Source organism: Microcebus murinus, chromosome 2 (genome assembly GCF_040939455.1).
Source record: "Microcebus murinus isolate Inina chromosome 2, M.murinus_Inina_mat1.0, whole genome shotgun sequence".
Lineage (NCBI taxonomy): Eukaryota > Metazoa > Chordata > Mammalia > Primates > Cheirogaleidae > Microcebus > Microcebus murinus.
Window position 1 is genome coordinate 42,259,728 of NC_134105.1, and position 19,992 is coordinate 42,279,719.

The window sequence follows — 19,992 nt, forward strand, 5'->3', positions numbered from 1 at the left end:
GCCCACTAAGCCTCACACAGTTACTCTCGAGCCCTTTATAGAAAAAGTTTTCTGATCCCTTAGAATGCTCTTCCCTCAGATAACCACAGTTTGCTTCCTTACCTTCTTCAGGTGTTTGTTCAAATATAACCTTCTCAGTGAAGCCTTCTCTAAATAATCTACTTAAAAAGCAGACTTCATTATACCCTGCCCCAGTCTAGCATGATCTCTCCCCTTGCCTGCTTGATTTTTTTTTCCATAGTACTTAAAATCATCTCACATTTTACTTGTTTGTTGTCTGCCTCTCCTTGCTGGGATATAATCTCCACCAGGGCAGAATTTTTGTTTTATTTGTGCCATAATAACAGTCCCTGAGACAGAGTAGGTACCCAATAAATACTTGGTAAATGAATAAGTTAATACTAAGCACCTAATAAATACTTATGAAAGAGGGAAGGGACCCTAAGCACAGAGAACTGTATGTGTAGACAGGCACTAAAGAGAGAGTATGGCATATTGTAAAGCACTTTCATCTATCTCCATAACATCAATTACTGAGTTGTACTAAACTTCAGCTATTTTCAAGTTTGGCTCCCCAATAAGATTGCGATACTCTGTAACAGGAGCTGTATCTAATTCTGCATTCTACTTCCAGTGTCTGAAGTTTTATCTGATACCTAAATCCCCTGTACAATGTCTCCAGCGGTATCCCAGAACCTCTTTCTAAATATATCTAGTGACCAGGCATCTGGGACATTTTTGAGATTACCTATTTCTTTTTGGCAGAAAGGTTCAACTTAAATCTGTCTCCAAGTAATTCTGACTAACATCTACCTGACCATAATTAGATAGGATGTTATTTTCTATGAACCTTCATTTCCTCACTTGTGAAAGGAGAATGCTATGTGCTTTGCTTATTAACTACAAAAGGGTTTTGTGAGTATTAAATAAGATAATGTATGTGAAAATGCTTTGTAAACTCAAACCTCATATACACAAAAGTAAAGTGCTATTATGGTTATCTAAAGGGCTCTTAAATGGTTATTCTCCACAAATTTTTACTTACAGGAATAAAACCCCACTGAAAACACTTTCATATTTTTCTCTTTAGGATACTCCATGTTCTCTCAAACAATAAGTTCTAATTTGCCTTAATCCTTATAGTCATAAAATAATTCATTAGGCTTAATGTTAAGGAGGACAGCCCTGTATTGTAAGATGTTTAGCAGCATCCCTGGCGTCTACACCCTAGTTGCCAGGAGTAGTACCCTTCTATTTGTGACAACCAAAAAGATCCCCAAACTTTGCCAAATGTCCTGGGGGCAGAGAGCAAAATCACCCCTGGTTAAGAACCACCATCTTAGATAAGACTTAACATCTCCATACTTCAGTTTCATCTATAAAATGAAAATGTTTACCTATAGATCCAAGACCCCTTCTACCTCTAAAAATGCTAAAGTTCTATTAAAGACCAAAATAAAGGTATTATATACCTTTATTGTTTTACCTTTACCTTGTTGAAAGCTCAACAAATGCAATCTTACAAAGGGTGAACAAAGCAGAGAACAAATTATGTCATGAAATAAAGTAATACTTTTGTTCAGTTTTCCTTATTACCTTAATAGATAATAAAACCTCTCTGGGTATTTAAAATTATTCAATCATAAAATCTTTTAAAAATAATGTAAGAAAATTGGATTAGACTTTTCAAAAGCATCAGTATAAAAAGACTAAAAAGATGGAAAGACCATTCTAGAATCCAGATTAAAGGGATATGACAATCAAATGTAATGCATAATTTCTGATTCAATCCTGTATTATTTTTTAAAGCCTATAGAGAATATTAATATAAGTGGAGAAATCTGAATATGGACTAAATCACATATAATATTATTGTATTAACGTTAAGTTCCCTTTGTGAGATAATGGTATTGCAGTTCTGTAGGAGCATGTCTTTGTCCTTAGGAGATAAACATTGAAATATTTAGGAGTCAGGTGTGATGATATTTGCAATTTATTTTCAAAGGTTCAAGAAAAAAAAATGTTTGTGTGTGTATGTCTCTTTAGAGACAGAGGAAAGGAAAAGCAAATGTGACAAAATGTTTGCAAAGGTTGAATCAAGGTGAAGGGTATGCAAGTGTTCACTGTATTATTCTTTCAACTTCTATAGATTGGTAATTATTCAAGATAAAAAACTTGGGAAAAATACATCTAGCATACAAATCAAATTATACCCACTTTGGATTTGCAGCTGACCATTTTCTAACATTTTACTAAATACTTTTCTCCAAAGTTCCCACTCTGTCAGAATCTCCTGGGGCAGCCGGAGGTCCTTACAGTGACAAGCTATTCTGTAAAAGCAACCCAAGTGTGATTCTAATCTGATGCTAGCCGTCTCTACTACCCTTCAGAAACACAGGCTATGAACTCCTTAAAAGCAGGGGCTATATCTTAGCTGAAGCCAGAAGGGAGCCAAAGACATTCAATAGATTGTTTGGCGTTGAACAAAGGGTTACCACATTACTCTCTTTCCCCCTTCCACACACATTTTTATTTAATTGGGATGAGAAAGGAAGAGAAAAAATGAACAGTGTCTCAATAGCTTTACTTCAAAATAAACTCACTTGGATTAATAGTAACATCATTAATCATTATTATAGAGGAAAAATGAAACAAACATGACAATCTTAAACAACATTATAAATCCTGCTTTAATTATACTGCAGCATGTTTTCTCTTTCCTCTCCAGAAATGACAACCTCTGCAAATAATCTCCTTACAGAAGTAGAGCTCAACTAAGCCATGTAACAAAACTATATAAAAACAGACTGGCAAACAGTCCTACAAAAGGCTAAAAAAAGGTTTGTTTCTTTTAGCATCCATTATGTTCTTTCCTGTGTACAATACTTTTCTATGTGAGCTAGAGAAAACATAATGCAAATAGGGTGGTACTTAATACCACACCTCAAATTTAATATGTTCAAAATTGTGTCTATTATAAAGACACTGGCAACAGTTCAAAAAAGTTCCTTCCCAAAAACTAATATAAGGTAAACACCATAACAGAAATCTGCTAAAAGACTACCCAAAAAAGTATGTTGCCTTCAAGCTATACAGTAGGGTATTTTAGGTAAGATTAGTTTTAAGAGACTCTGTGATACACGTTGAGTTGAAAGAATGTGCTCCAAAAGGGTGATGCAACTAAATATTTCCCTATATCAAGGGTTACCCTGGACTTTAGAGCAAATACAGAAGACCAGACCCTGCCCTCAAAGGACTCACAAATCAATATGGGTGACAAATAAAAAACAATGTCAATACAATGGCATAAATGCTATAACAGAAGTTTGTAAGGGTTTCTATTCAAACTCAAGAAGGCACTTTTAAACTCGGAGGAGGGAAGAATGAATGGGAAGAAGTATAATGGCAGGTACCAATCCCTGATAGAAAACCATTAGCAAAAGTCATTAACAGGATTTGTAGTATGTTAGCATTTAGAGTCTCTTGGGACTTGCAGGCCTGAGATAAGGAGAATGTTCCAACCCTATCTCTGCAAACAGCAAGCCTATGTTAAATCTAGATTGTAGAGAAAGGATCAAATACAAGGATCAAGTTGATGCCACACCAACACGGCAAGAGAAAGGGGGAGGGGGAAGAGACGGAGAGGGGGAGGGGGAGGAGGGAGGGGGAAGGGGGGGGGAGGGAGGGAGGGAAGGAGGGAGGGAATGCCAGGTAGGAGAAAAAGCATGTGCACAGGCAGGAAGTCATAAAAGGAACTGGTATTATTTTAAGGCTGATTTTTTTTAAAGTATCCTTTAAGAGTTCATTAGTATGCACTGTGTTTTATTTCTGTATTCATTAAAATACATACAATCAAAAGCAAGTGTTATATTTTCAGCATATTAACACCTTTCTAAGGTATCATTCAAAATGTTTAATTTCAAACCTACAAGTGTACAATATATCCCAGTTGATACTTGTTATAATCACTGTGTTTGATACATAGAGAACAAAAAGGTTAATTTTAAGGAACAAAAGGTCACACATCTGAAACATAATTATTAAATTAGGTGGTATACTGTTTCAAGAGATTTGTATACTGACTCTTAAAGCTTATTTTAAAGTACTCAATACCACAAACAACTGTGGATAGACTCCAGCAGGGGATCAGGTGTTCAGGGATGCTAAGCAGACAGACTGACACAGTACCTTTCCAAGCCACAGCAATCACCTTAGCCTTTCCCGTCCCAACTCCCACCATCTTTAAACTCATGAATAACTGCTGAAGTTTAAAAAATGCAGAATGAGAGCAAGATAACCTCTGTCACAGATAAGGGGAAACCAACACTACTATATATCTAACAAAGGAAATGGTGATGGTTAAAATACAGAAAGTTTATAAGGAAGGCTATATTAAAGATGACTTACAGTCAAAGACTTCCTCATGCCAGAAAGACAGTATGTAAAGTAAACATAAAGTAAACATAAACTGACTTTGCTAATGAGCCAAGAGTCAAGGTCCTCACACCTAAACTGAGAAGATTCAACACCACCAGATCTCCATGGTCCCTTTCAGCTCTGAAATAAATTTTCAATTTTAATCCTTTAGTTTTATTTACTGGAATAAGGAGAAGGAAAAGCAGGAAATATTCTCAGTTCTATAGCTACTTTTGCTGTTTTATGAAGTATATCTTGCTAAGTAGTCTTAGTATTTTTCTCTCACACTATAATCATTATAACAACATCATTTCTGATCTTCGATACTTCTTAAGAAATGCTTAAAATTCCTTTACTACAGACATGCTCTATATTTCAACCATATAAAGCTCAAAGTAATGAAAAGCAAACAGGACTTGCTTGCTATTCTTTACAGATGCCAGTGTATCTGCCCATATATCATGAACCAATTGCTTGTATGGTACGAATTACAGATATTTGGCTGGCTTACTTTCAACACTGAAGAGGCTGGCTGCTCAACAGATATCTGACATTTTCTCAAAAATAAGTGTGTGCGTGTATGTATGTACGTGTGTATATATGTACATGTGTGTACATATATATGACACCTTAACTGTTAGTGAAAAATAGGATGATTTGTTGCTACTATAACTCATCATAATATTTCAAAATGAAGCAGACATCATGAGAAGGAAACCTCACAAAAGGAAAATTACTAATATTTTCTAAGTATTATTTTAGCACAGCCCACTCCAATATAAACCCGATCACAAAAACAAAATACTAATAAACTAAGGATCGCTGATTTTACTAATCCCAGACAGGTTTTCATTCACAGAGTTGTTACTATTTCCACCACCAAGTCTATTATAAAATTACCAACATTCCTTCAGCTTAAAAATAATTTTTTTTGTATTATCAACAATCATAATAGATTTTTAGCCATAGACCAGTTCCTAGAACAATTTCTCTTTCCTGGGAAAAACTTATACATTCATGCTTTTAGGAAAAAAAGTAATGCCATTTCATTAAAATAATTAGAACAATTCTTTAAAAAGATACTGGTTGAAAGAATCATCAACCTATTAATATTAAACATCTCACAAGTAAATAAATACAAATTCTGTACATTCCATGACACTAAAGAAATACTGCTTGAAAAAAATATCACTTGGTTTCCTGGCAACAGATACCACTATAGATCAAATTGCATCACAGAAAGTTCCTAAGCACTATCCAAATGCTTTTGACAGATCTGAGCTCTTTCATATTTAAACCCACAACTCTTCAAGAACTCTAGTTTCTGAAATAAAATAATTTATTAGACTTAGGGCATAAAAAAATCTACTAGTCTTCAATCCATAATAGAGAAGGGACTATGGCTGGTGTGTTCACCACTGTACTCACTCCCAACATTTAGCTCAGAGACTAGCACACAGTAAATTCTCAATAAAAACTTACTAAATGAATGGCTGTTTTGTTAAATGGGCCATTAGCTGTTTTGCTGCTCTGACCTCTTCGGTATAATGCCTGTTTTTACCATTGGAATTTGATCCAAACCATTATTTAATTTAAATGGAGAGCTTTTTTCCTGAAAACTCTTTAATTATTCTCTGTTTAATAAAAACAACAAAAGTGGTAGTCCCACCCTCTTAAAAATGTGCAAACACACATGAGAGAGGGTACAGTGAAGTACATAAATGACAGAAAGAGTCAAGTGAGTGGAACCCCTCTTGAAAACAACAGACGAAACTGTGTTTGGAGGCCACCACCGCCCAACAATTGTGGGTGACACTGCCACAGGTCACAGGAACAGAGGCCACAAGAGAAGGCTGTGTCAGCCAACTGTGTTCATTTGTACAATGTCCTTTTGGAAAAAATAAAAGTGGTCTAAAGACAGCTGTTTTCAAAATAGAGTCACAGACCTTTGAGACTCTTCAAAAGCTAGCAGGTAATCTAAAGATCAATCAAAACACACAGTGGAATCACATATAACAATGTCCCAAAACCAACTAACAAGGCAAAATGCTGTGAGACACTGAGGTTGCTTAGGGGAACACGAAGAACAGAACAGAAAAGCAGGAAAAGCAACTAAATAGAATCTCCATTAAAGCGTAAACCAGTACTCAATGTGAAAAGTCCTGCTGAAAATCGCATTTTCTTTGCCACAGTTTTCTTATAGCTAGAAATAACCAGAAACTATATAACAGCAGGATAATCAAATATGTGTTCTAGATTAAAGAAAAATACTCCCAGTGATATGCTAGGAAACAGTATCTTTTTTCCATACTTCAGTCAGATAAAAAACAAATCTTTTTTATATTTCATTTTCCTTAGTAATAAAGTTTTTAAATAATTTGAGAGTCAAATTATTTTTCAAATAATTTGCAATATTTTCTAAGAATTAAAAAATATTTCAGTCTTTTTAACTGTGGTATCTCATCTTAATGGATACCACAGTTTGGTTTGTCTTTATTTATTTTAATAAAGTTTGTATACTTTTTAAAAGCTCATTAAATAAGATTCTTTACAGAAAAATAGGGAGAGTATAGCCCTATCACCCCAAAATAACAGTATTAATATTTTAGCACCAGCTTATTTTAAAAATTAAGTGTGCATATTTACATGTATACATGAGAGGCCCCATAGCTTCTAATTTCTCAAAGAGGTTAACGAATGAAAAAATTTAACAAGAGGTCTAGTCTAAGATGCCCATTTTATAGAGGAGAGAATTGAGGCTCAGAAAGGCAAACTGAACAGAAATGTACAGTCTTCCAAATCCCTGGTTTAACACTCTTTCAAATACCATTTGGTTTCTTTGTCATTTCATTTAAAATTTTCTTTCCATCCATCCATTTAGTCATCTCTCTATCCAATCAAATATTTCTGTGAGCCAGGAATATTAGGGACACAGAAATAAAAAGAAACAGTCCTAAAAAGTCCTAAAAAAGAAACAGTCCGTTAAGCTCCCCAAGCTTAAAGGCAAAATCGATACATATATGTAAACATATCATTTTTTAACTGAAAAGCCATCATTGCTTTCCTTGGTATACGTGGCAAAACGCAGTGGGAGAATGTACTGGTATGAGACGAGTGTGCCTTAAAGAGCAGTGGCATTTGAGCTGACCTTGGAGAATGACTTAGTGTTAGCAGGCAGAGGAGACACTGGGGAGAAGGGCCAATGGCAGAGAAGTAGGTGGCACCTAATCTGGAAGAGAGAGCTCAGAACAGGAAGGCAGGAGACGGGACCAGATAGATAAGTTTAGAGACCCTGAAAGAAATGGAGTTCAGATTTTACCTACAGCAGATGAGGAACAACCCAAATACTTTTAACCAAGATTATTCCATTCAAATCTGCATTTTAGACAGATCATTCTGGTACCAGTGTGAGTGGCACAGAGAAACAGTAATAAAAAGGGACAAGAAAAAAACAGAGCAGTAACAATGGAAATAGAAGGAGCAGGAAAGATATTTAGGGTTAGAGTTTACAGGCTTCTCAATAAGAGAAGAGAACAAAGAGTCTAGAGTAACCAAGACAACTGATAGATGGCGTTGCCACTCAGGGTACAAAGTATCTTCATATTTACTAGGATCGGAAATACATTTTAAATTGCTACCAAAATGCTTCACTGCAGATGACCAACTATAGGTTTCAAAAAGCAATTCAATTTTCAACCAAAATTAACAATATAGGAGTAAGAAATGGAAGGGGGAAAAAAAAGCAAAAGAAATGTTGGCCTGTTTATGAAAAGCTGAGTTCTAATAGCACATTAAGCAGAAATTGCAAAGTCTTGGCAAAACAATGTCTGACCAATAAGTCTTTCTGAAAAAGACTTCAATGTCAGAAACCATTTTGGAAACCCACTGATAAAGAAGGTAAGTACAGTTGGCCCTCCATGTCCATGGTTCTGTATCTGTGGATTCAGCCAACCATAATAAAAAATATTTGAAAAAAATTTAAAATAATAAGAAATATAAATATGAAACAATGCAGTATAACAACTATTTATACAGCACTTACATTGTATTAGGTATTATGAGTAATCTAGGGATGATTTAAAGTATACTCAAGAATGTGCAAAGGTCACATGCAAACATTACATCAGGGACTTGAGCATGGAGGAAGATGCCCTGGAACCAATCCCCCCTGCGGGTACCAGAGGGATGACTGTATCACGCTGCTTATTAAGTTATTGTTTTATAAAATATTCCTAATATAAACTTAAGTGAAAGCATAACAAATAAATGCCAAATGAATTTCCTAATACAAATAACTAGCTTGAAAGCAAACTGTGGGCTGGAACAATTACACTTATCTTTAGAAGTGGGAGAACTTCAGTGGGTACCTGCAATGTTACTTATTTCTAAGAAGACAATCAAATCTTCAACTCAACCCTAGAAAATGGTTCGATAGATTGCTGCATCACAGCTGAAGCATTTTAATTTCTGGAAAGATTATCAGATTAAAATTTTGACTTAATTGTGTTAGTTCTTTTCTGCAGAATAAACTAAAACAAATCAAATCTATGGTTATACATTCACTTAACTCGCTTAGGGTAATCATCTCTAACACAGGCAGATTCTATTTCCTTTGCACACAACACACATCGAAATGGAAAATGCAAGGCACCAATGGTGGGAACCAGATTTCTCACTGCTGGACAGACAAGTGAACCCATAAACATAACATAAAAGCAAAATAGTTACAAAATACCTTGCCAAAACTCAACAATAAACAAATAATGTCACCCACTACAAACACGAGCTTAACAAAAAATTATTATAGATCAATTGTGACTAAAAAAAGTGACAATATGAAAAAGAAACTAAAACTCTCTAAAAGGAAAGTGAGAAAAAAAATTTTATTCTTTTGAAAATGAAGTACAACTTTCTTAGTATCTCTGCAATCTAGTATCGTCAGGCTGAAATGTCCTCATATCTGACTTTACTAGGTATCTGAAGCTGACTTTTCTGTGTTCAACTTTCTTTTTCCTCTTTCATTATTTTTCAGATGAAAACCTTACCAAAATACATTATGCATTCCCAACCTTTCTTAAATAGAACATACGAGAACCTTTTCTTGATGGTGACATAATTAAAAATACAGTTATCCTCTCAAGGGTAGGGAACGCATAGAGCTGGTTCAAGTCACCTTATACAAACTGCTGGCCTGCTGGGCTGGAGTCTGCTTTTAAGGTTTTCCCATCCCCTACTTTACCAACGAGCTGCTACTGGCCCTTCTTGCTAATGTCAAATGGGCTTCCCTCTAAAAGTCATCAGCTCATGTAAGGACTACACAAAACCATTATAATTTTTTTTTTTTGAGACAGAGTCTTACTTTGTTGCCCAGGCTAGAGTGAGTGCCATGGCGTCAGCCTAGCTTACAGCAACCTCAAACTCCTGGGCTCAAGCCATCCTCCTGCCTCAGCCTCCCGAGTAGCTGGGACTACAGGCATGCACCACCATGCCTGGCTAATTATATATATATATATATATATATATATATATATATATATATATATATATATATATTAGTTGGCCAATTAATTTCTTTCTATTTATAGTAGAGACGGGGTCTCCCTCTTGCTCAGGCTGGTTTCGAACTCCTGACCTCGAGCAATCCAGCCGCCTCGGCCTCCCAGAGTGCTAGGATTATAGGCATGAGCCACCAGGCCCGGCCTAACCTAACGAAACCATTCTAATTTGACAGGAAACATAATGTTAAAACTTGTTGGAACTGTGTTTTAAAAAAAAAAAAAGTTTAAACACGAATGAAATACACGAGCTATAGTGCATTCAATTTATGGGAGTGTTTTGAAATGGTTCAATTATATGTATTTATGTGTTCACTTATTTCTCTCTGGGGTGCCCAATATGAAAGATATCCTGGAAAACTGAACTCCAGATTTGAAGCATTCTGCTAAATCTTTCTTAATACTTTATTAAAAGTGAAAATTTTTTACTTTCACATTCAGATTCAAATAAATGTCATATAATATTTTGGGCAGTAAGTATAAAAATATATAAGTATACTTGATGTATTTTTCTATTAAAGTTGAAACCTTTTCCTGAAATTGTTAAAACATTACATTTACTTTTTTAACACTGAAAATGGTTTCAAATTTTAAGCTAACAATATTATTATGCTGTATAAAGCTGTCACAACCTACTATGATTTCACTAGAACCACACACCCACTGACACACAAAAGGCACTTAATGCTGAATTATATTCATTCCAAAAGTGAATGGTCAGGTAATTACAAGGTGATAATCCAACCGTTAGATGAACTCATACACCTAACTCCCAAGGGAGATACATATAGATCATAAACAAATTCTTATTTCAAAAATTAGGCTATGCTGATTCATCTTTAAGATTCCCTATTTTTATTTCATTTACTTCTGACTGATTTTGGTTCTTCTATTTTTCACTCTAAAATCTTTAAATGCATTCTTTCTTTTTTAACTTACTAAATCATCACAAATCACAAAGTATTGGTCATATATTCAAATCACTAATAATTAACTAAGATTTACTCATTTGATATTTACTCCACACTCAAAATGTACTAAGATTGTTGTCTTTCAGGAAAAAAACAAACATGAATTTTAATATAAACCTTAATATGCACATTGAGGGTATTATAATTTCAATTCATTTATAACTACCACCTACTACCAAAGCGGGAAAACAGAGGCAGAAATGGGGTAAATTAAGTAACTACAAATTAACTTGATTTTAATTTTTATGTGATTTAGATATACACACAGCAGGACCAACTTTGGGGCTCTTTAACTTAAAAAACAAAAAGCAATGAAATCTTGCAAATACTTCTCACAAAATTCCTCCAGAAAGATATATTCACATTAAAACAGGAACAAAACAAAGAGTTCACAATATTTGTTAGATCATAATATTAAATATCACTTCTGGAAATATTAATCAACATAACTAGACAGCTAAGAAAGGTATTTCCTCAATGAATGTGAAATCTCCTTGCAAAAAATTCCATTTTAGTATTGTCTAAAGACAAAATAAAGAGACTTAATAATAAAGGTACATTTCACATTTGTTAAGTTTTGTGAGATGCACACAATAACTGGTTCTACTGACCAAAGGACCAACTCTCCCCATTCTGCGGAGAACAGAACAGGGAATGAGCACTCAGTAGTGGTCAGTGGGGGTTTACATTAGACATGTAAAAAACAGGGGAGAATTGGGGAGTAGGGGAAAATGTCAAACATCAGGATAAGTTATTTAGAGAGATGTGAGATCTCACTCTCTTTAATAATACAACAGACTCTCGTGTGCTGTGGAAAGGTTTTGAAGTAATGCAAACTCAGAAACAAGAACTATATCTAGGTCAGGAGCAGTGGCTCACTCCTGTAATCCTAGCATTCTGGGAGGCGGAGGTGGGTAGATCACTCAAGGTCAGGAGTTCGAAAGGAGCCTGAGCAAGAAGGAGACCCCAGTCTCTACTAAAAATAGAAAGAAACTAATTGACCAACTAAAAATACATATACAAAAAATTAGCCGGGCATGGTGGCGCATGCCTGTAGTCCCAGCTACTCAGTAGGCTGAGGCAGTAGGATCGCTTGAGCCTAGGAGATTGAGGTTGCTGTGAGCTAGGCTGACGCCACGGCACTCACTCTAGCCTGAGCAACAAAGTGAGACTCTGTCTCAAAAAAAAAAAAAAAAAAACGAACTATTATCTACATCCAACAATACTAGTGAGAACCAAACACAACTTTTCTGCAAAGCATAAAATTGAAAGATATTTAAAAGGTGGTTTTCTATGCAGTTTTATGGGTTTGCTAGATATCTGGGTCTTTTTTTTTTTTTAATCTACATTCTCCCTTGCTTCTACCAGACCAAAAGTTAACTGCTTGTACTTTCCAAATTGTAATTTTTAAACCAAATCCTAATTATAGCAGGGCCCCAAATTACTAAACTGATTTACCTGACTAGCTACATGACCTTGGGAAGTCACTTCTTGTAAAATGAGAGGCCTGGACAAAGACTCACGAGAATGTAAACTCCGTGTTCTGTTTACTCTATTCCCTGCCCTGGCACCTGGAGGTATTAAAAGAGAACCATTTCTATCTCCAAAATATATTTATATTTATAAAATAAACTTAATCATTTTTGCTTTTTATATCAATTATATTATATTCTGTGTTTTCTCAAACATTTTTAAGAGAATACAAATTGAAATTTCAGGGACTCAGTTTTGAGAAATAAAAAGGGTAAATTATACAATAGCTGACAATTTTCACCCAGGTTTTACTCTTTCCTTTTCTTCCTTCCCTTTAACTCATAATCTGGACCCCTCCCTTTTTTCTTTGAAAAAGAGGCAGCTGATAGGGAGAATGAGACAGTCTTAAAGCCAGAGGGCCTGAGTTCTAGCTCCACCGGTTCTATTAACTGACTCTGAGAGGACAAGCCACTTCCCCTTTGGGGCCTGAAAGGCTGCATTTGTAAAAGAAGGGAGCTGAACTAATTATTAATTTCTAAAGTCTTCTGCTTAAAAAAATCTATGATCCTTCTTTCATTCTACCCATTATTCTATTCCTAATGCCTTGGTTAGGCATTTACCATATCATTCCTAGACTTACACAGTAGCTTCATAACCTGCCTCTTATCCATACTGCTACCAAATGAATTCAATCCTAAAACCAGTAAGCAGAGTGAAAAGCACACTGGCTTTGAAGTCAAAGAGACCTGGGTTCAAATTCAGGCTCTGCCTCTAACTACATAATCATATTCCTAAAATGGTAGTGTTTTAACTTTATACCGAGGATTAAACTGTATAAAGCACCTAATACATGGCTTGACACACTGTAGATCAGGGGTCCTCAAACTTTTTAAACAGGGGGCCAGTTCACTGTCCCTCAGACCATTGGAGGGCCAGACTATTGTTAAAAAAAAAAAAAAACTATGAACCTAAAACTCCTGGGCTCAGGCAATCCTCCTGCCTCAGCCTCCAGAGTAGCTGGGACTACAGGCATGTGCCACTGTGCCCGGCTAATTTTTTTCTACATATTTTTAGTTGGCCAATTAATTTCTTTCTATTTTTAGTAAAGATGAGGTCTCACTCTCGATCAGGCTAGTTTGAGGATGCCTGCTGTAGATACTCAACAATAATTAGAACCTTTCTCTATTTCCCAAGATCAAAAGCCTCAGTTTCCCACCATAAGGATGACCAACAAGCTGCACAGGTTTTATGCACACAGGTTTCTAAACCACAGAGGCAAACTTTGGATTAAATGCTCTTACAAGGCTCCTGTGTGTCAGGAAAGTGCCAGCCTGCCAACTTCTGCCAATATGCTTGATGGTAAAGTGGCATCAGTCACCAGCCCTCCTGAACTCCCTAAAGTAAACTGTGCAACCTCCCCTAGGCCACACCCACAAGTCAAAGAAAAATAAGGACTAGACGCTTTGCTTTAAAAAGATGGACATTCTCTGGATTTTACCTGAAAGCAAACTGCTGGGTCAGCCATTCATTCAAAAAGAAGCCACTCCCAATTCTTTGTACTTAAATGTACAGACAGTAAGCTAAGGTTAATGCATCAAGCATTATAATTTATTGATTTCTCAATCACAGGAAATTAAAAGGTGTGACAAAGAAAAAAAAAGAATAAAATTTTTCATATAATGAAGATACACTAAGGTTTGCAGAGTTACACAAATAGCATCAAAAAAAGCCGGGCCTGGTGGCTCATGCCTGTAATCCTAGCACTCTGGGAGGCTGAGGCGGGTGGATAGCTCAAGGTCAGGAGTTCGAAACCAGCCTGATCAAGAGTGAGACCTCATCTTTGCTAAAAATAGAAAGAAATTAATTGGCCAACTAAAAATATATAGAAAAAAATTAGCCGGGCATGGTGGCACATGCCTGTAGTCCCAGCTACTTGGGAGGCTGAGGCAGGAGGATCACCTGAGCCCAGGAGTTTTAGGTTGCTGTGAGCTAGGCTGACGCCATGGCACTCACTCTAGCCTGGGCAACAGAGTGTGATTCTGTCTTGAAAAAAAAAAAAAAAGCCAGGGCTTTCTTCTTGATTTCAAAACTGGGTCAAAACTGGAAGGAACAAGGGGAGGAGTGATGGGAACTGGCAAGGAGAAGCTCATTTCTTAAAGTGACTTAAGTACAGTTACTTAATTATATGCAATTTTTTTTAATTCCCAAACTAGGAACAATAACAATCTTTACTTCCATACAGTAGTCAATGATACAGTTGAGTTACTGGTAACAGGGCAATCTATCGAGTGTGCCAAAGTCTGGAAACCAAAGAAATCTTGCACAGAAACCTGTTTTTACTGAAGTGCCACCTTCTTTCCTATGCTACTTTAGCCCAAGCATCTGATGCAAAAAGCATACAATTAAAAGGATATACCATTACTCAGGAAGAATTCTTTTAGAAGGCTTAGCTTAGGTAAGAATTGTCCAATTTCATATATCTATCTAAAAACACAATCTCAATTTATTTGAGATCTGTGCTCTTACTTTGGTCAGGCCAAGCTGCTCTACTGGACCCTGAAATGCACTATCCAATGAATCTGACCAAAATTCCTGCCACGAGTTGCCATTTTTCTGCAAAATAATTATTCACAAGCACTACTGCTTCTGTTTGATCTTTTTTCTTTATTGTAGGAAAAGCCGATTTTCTTCCCCCTGTTCCTTGCTCACCTCCCAAACTAAACCGGCCTAGTTTTCTCCACCTAGTCTTGAGATCTCCCATCAAAGCCATTAGCCTGGACAAACTCCTGCTCCACTCCCATTTATCTCCCCCCCACCCCCCCTTCCCTACCCTCTGCAGAGCAGCCTCAGTGGGACTGCCATCCCTCTCCCCATAGAGTCTTCCCTCATTTCTGACCTGTGACAAGTACTCCCCACTTACCCAGAGTTGGTCCCAGCTTCATTTCCCAATTCCAGTCCCCACCCCTGCCCAGGCTTCTTACCTTTGGCTTCTCTCAGACCAATCTCCACTGCTTTAAAACCTGTCCTTATTACAGTCCAGCCCCCCACCCCAGACCTTATTGCAGCAAAAATCCTCCCACCACCTTTAGATCAAGTCCTGTCATTCCTGGTCTATGCCCAGACCCTCCTCATTTTAGACCCTGCTCAATGTCCCCGCTTTCTGACCCTTGGCTAAAACCCAAACCCCATTCCTAACCCCAGCAGTCCGCTGATCCTAGCAAAGCCCACTACCCTGGCTGGCCCATCCCACTTTTTCTGAAACTCCAAACCTGGTGCCTCCCCCAATCCTTTACCGAAACCTGGTGCCGAGAGATCTGCGACCTAGCCTAGTCCACTAGAACCTCATTTCTGACTCTCACACACGTCCTCGCCAACACAGCTCCAGGCTAAGGCGTCCGTCTCCCATCGCGCTACTAGCCCTGGACCTCCTGGGATCCCCGACCCCGGCCCCTCGGCCGGAAGCCTAAGGGCCCCCTCCTCACCCTGCCCCAGCCCAGTTCTGCTCGCCCACGTCCCATTCGGACCCCTCCCCGAGGAGCCCCTTTCCCCGCTCAACCCCAGTCCAGTGACCTACGCCCCGATGGAGCCCGGCGCCCCATTCTCCGTCTCCCCGTGCCCCCGCCCCGCTATACCCCCGGGGCCACACGCCCTCCCCGGCGCGAGCCAGCGGGGTGTGTCCACGCCGGCCTCTCCCGCGGGGTCCGGGCTGCCCGCCTCACCTCCGCGTCCACCACCTCGTGGTAGGCGGGCGGGGGGTCGAAGCCGCCCCCGCCCCCGGTGCTGCCGCCGCGGGAGGGGCCGCCGCCGTCCCCGCCGCCGTCGCCGCGCGGACCCCCGCCGGGCCCGGGGCCGGGGCCGCCGCCGCTGTCCATGGGCTCGTAGCCGCCGTAGTCGAGGCCCGGCCGCTCGTTGGTGAGCAGCGCCACGGCCTCGTTGATGTCGTTCTTGGCCAGGCGCAGGGCCTTGCGGATGGTGGCGGGGTCCGAGAAGCCCATGCACAGCAGCGTGGTCATGTGCTGCTCCTCCTCCGACTCCATGGCTCGGGCCTCGGGGCCGCGCCGGCCGGCGAGCGGCGACGCTGCGGGTCCCGGGCCTGGCGGGCCGCGCCGCGCCGCCTCCGCGCCGCCCCCGCGCCCGGGCGGGCCCCTGCGCTCCTGCCCCGCGCGCTCCGGGGCCGCCGGGCCGGGCGGGTGCGGGCGTGGGCGCCGCGAGCCGGGCGAGGGCGGCGGGGCGCTCAGGCGCGGCGGCAGCCCGGCCCTGCCCTGCGCGCCGCCATGTTGGCCTCCCCTCCTCCTCCTCCTCCTCCTCCTCCCCGGGCCGCGGGGCCGCGCCTCCGCTCCCGGAAGCCGCACGGGAGGCGACCGGGCTCGCCGTACCGACGGGTGGCGGCGCTTCTGTTTGCTTTAAGGGACGGAGCGGAGGGAGGGGCCGCGCCGCAGAGCGGGCGCAGGGGCAGCGCTGCCGAGCCGCCCGGCCGGGCCGAGGGAGGGCGCGCCGCCGCCGCCCGCCCATTTCTCCGGCAACAGGTTCCCCGGACGGGAGGGGCTGCTCCGCGGCGCAGCTCGCCGAGTCCGCGCCCGCCGCGCCGCCCTCCGCCCGGGACGCCCCGCCGAGACGGGGCCCGCGCCGCAGCCCCTCCAGCCCGGCCTGCGTGCGCCGCAGGGGGGTCCGCCGCGCCGCCCGCGAGAACCCTGCCCCCGCCAGGCACGTGGACCCCCGGCTGGAAGGGACCGCCGTACTCTCGACCGGCCCTCGCTGAAACCTCCCTGAACCGGGCGAAGTTAATTCCGAGCCCTGAGTTTTCCTTCCGACGTGGGCTGACCACCTGCCCCACCACACCTGACTGAACTCGGCCTATTGGGCTGAAATCCCCTCTTGAAAGTCTAAAATATATTTTTCCCAACCCCAAATCTAAATCCTAGTGTTCTGTATGAAAACCTCCAGAAAACGCAGACGTGCTTCCTCATTCAAACACCTTGGGCATCGCCTCCCCACACTCCTACTGCAGTTTCGGCTCGCGATTCCCTCCGCGTCCCTGCCTCTTGGGGAGCACCCATCCCCGTTCCTTTCTCCCTGTGGGCGTCCCTCCGGCCCTTCGGAGGCCTACTTTCGTCGCTGTCTCGCTCCACCTTTAGCATTGGCACTCTGGGGCCGTATCCTTAGTCCCCGCGCCTCCACTATCTAAGCCCCGGCCCTTGCTATTTTCCTCTTCAATTCGTGCTTCTCCTAGGTTCTTTCCCCACCATCTCCCAAGATTCTGATGCCTTCTCCTTCTCTCGCTGCATACTTTCTAATTTAGGCTAAGTCAGTTCATCTCCTAGAGTCTTCATCCCTATTTCTTCCTGAACCTGATGTCCACCAATTCACCTCTCTCCTCCCACCAAACCCCTCCTGCTGCCAACCCAGCTCTCATGAAGATCTCCTTATACCCCAAATCTTAAATTAGTGGCAGTACCCTGACATTTTGTCTGCACTCTCTGCTGGCATATCCCCCCCACTACCACCACGAACCCTTCTTGCCTAGCAACTTGCCACATAATTTATAAACACCAGCAATTCAATTTGCAGGATGAATTTATTACTTTTGTTTACATTTAAATAAAGTTACTGTATTTGTTGTTCCAATTAAAGGCTAGATTATGACTGAAGAAGAGGCCTTATATATAAAGGAAGTGAAGTCTCTTAATTTGTGAGCAAATAAAAGGAATCCTTCTTACATTTCTGAACAACATTGACAAAAAAAGAACCTGCTAAGGAAGAATGCTTATAATTGGATTGGGTCACAAGGTATATACATATATTTCTTGAAATAAAATTTTATGAAGTATTATAATCAACTTCTAGATACTCAAGGAAGTTGCAAATATTTATCTGCAACATATGAACAACAAAGTAATTTAAATTGAGGTAAGCAGCCTGCCATAGAGTACATGCCGAGGTATTTAATTTATTCAACAAATATGTTCTATTTACCAGGTGCTAGGTACAATTATTGGCACTGATAATGCAACAGTGAACAAAACAAAATTTGATGATGTGAGGGCATTCAATTCTGTCCTGTGTTTGAAGAGTTAACTCTAAGTAAATTAAGAAATGAATTGCAAGGGGAGAGAAAGTAACAGGTAAAGAAGAATTGGTTTGCCACTAAAATTTGAGATAGAACCTAAGAGGTCATGAGACAGAGCCCACCAATTCAGAAAGCACATAAAAAGACTCATCAACAGTGGCAGGTTTATAGAACATGACAGAGGAAGCTGTGCTTAGCCGAGAAGAGGAAGCAGAGAAGGAAGCAGAGAAAAACAAAGTCTGTGATAAAAACTGGAAAGGAGCCACAAAAGGCTACAAAAAACAAGGAAGTCCATTTTTCAACTGGATCCCGGAGTGTGTGCAAAGCCAGAGTGTCATTTGAGGATGCAAGTAAGTAGTATAATCATCCTTTTCTGCATATAAGAAAGCAAGTGAGCACTTTAAACCCTGTGGAATTGGGAAAGCAGGAGTGGGGCCTATGGTATATGAATATTCATATTTTTCATTTACATTTTTATTTTTATTGCAGTAAAATCTAGAAAATGTTAAGAGAATTTTTAAAAATTTGAATTACATTCAATTCACACATATTCTTCTCTAGAAAGCTTCTAAAGAAAAAAAAAATACCTAGGTCTAGAAGTGAGGTATCATGGGCTATCTTATAGATAAGCCATGAGGATTTTCTAATTAATGTTAATTAATAAGTAATTTTAAAAATTATTTATGTCTATTTTGAACCAGACCGAGGGCTAGGGAGACAATTGTGAGCAAGACATGCACAGTTTCTGCCCTTTTGGAACTTTCTGTCTGTAAAGAGAGATATTAATAGACAAATAAGCAGTAATCATAAAGTGTGATAGGTTCTTTGATCAAGGAATTTCAGGTATAAGGGGCAAATTTCTTGCCCTCTGTGGGGGTAAATCACCAAGTCTAGGAAATCTGATAAGTTTCCCAGAGAAAATGACATTTAAAGTATAATCTGACAGAAAGAAGGAAAGCCAGGAAAGGAAATATGAGATAAGAAGAGAAAGTACCAAGGAATAGGAACAGCATGTGCAAAGGCCTTGTAGTGGGTGAGAGTAAAGCAATTTAGAGGAATTAAAAGCCAGTGGATCTGGGAGGCCAAGGTGGGAGGATCGTTTGAGCTCAGGAGTTGGAGACCAACCTGAACAAGAGTGAGACCCTGTCTCTACTAAAAAAATAGAAAGAAATTAGCTGGACAACTAAAATATATATATATATAAATAATAATATAAATAAATAATATATATATAAATAAAATATATATATACATATATATGTATATATATATATACATATATATGTATATATATATGTATATGTATGTATATATATATATATTTAAAATAAATCAGCCAGGCATAGTGGCACATGCCTGTAGTCCCAGCTATTCCGGAGGCTGAGGCAGGAGGATTGCTTGAGCCCAGGAGTTTGAGGCTGCTGTGAGCTAGGCTGGTGCCACAGCACTCTAGCCCAGGCAACAGAGTGAGACTCTGTCTCAAAAGAAAAAGAAAAGAAAAGAAAAAAAG

General features: G+C 40.0%; 1 protein-coding gene across 3 annotated transcripts in view; it reads right to left on the reverse strand.

The window, feature by feature from the left end:
* The window catches only part of USP24 (ubiquitin specific peptidase 24), a 138,111-nt gene extending 121,409 nt beyond the window's left edge, over positions 1-16,702 (reverse strand). The window contains exon 1 of one of the 3 annotated variants that reach the window (XM_020289190.2): positions 16,135-16,702. In XM_020289190.2, coding sequence (XP_020144779.2) covers positions 16,135-16,452 — 318 coding nt within the window. In that variant the 5' untranslated portion in view covers positions 16,453-16,702. The remainder of the gene's footprint in view (positions 1-16,134) is intronic. The other 2 variants (XM_075998608.1, XM_075998616.1) reach the window with 2 other exon arrangements.
* Positions 16,703-19,992: the final 3,290 nt, after the last annotated feature.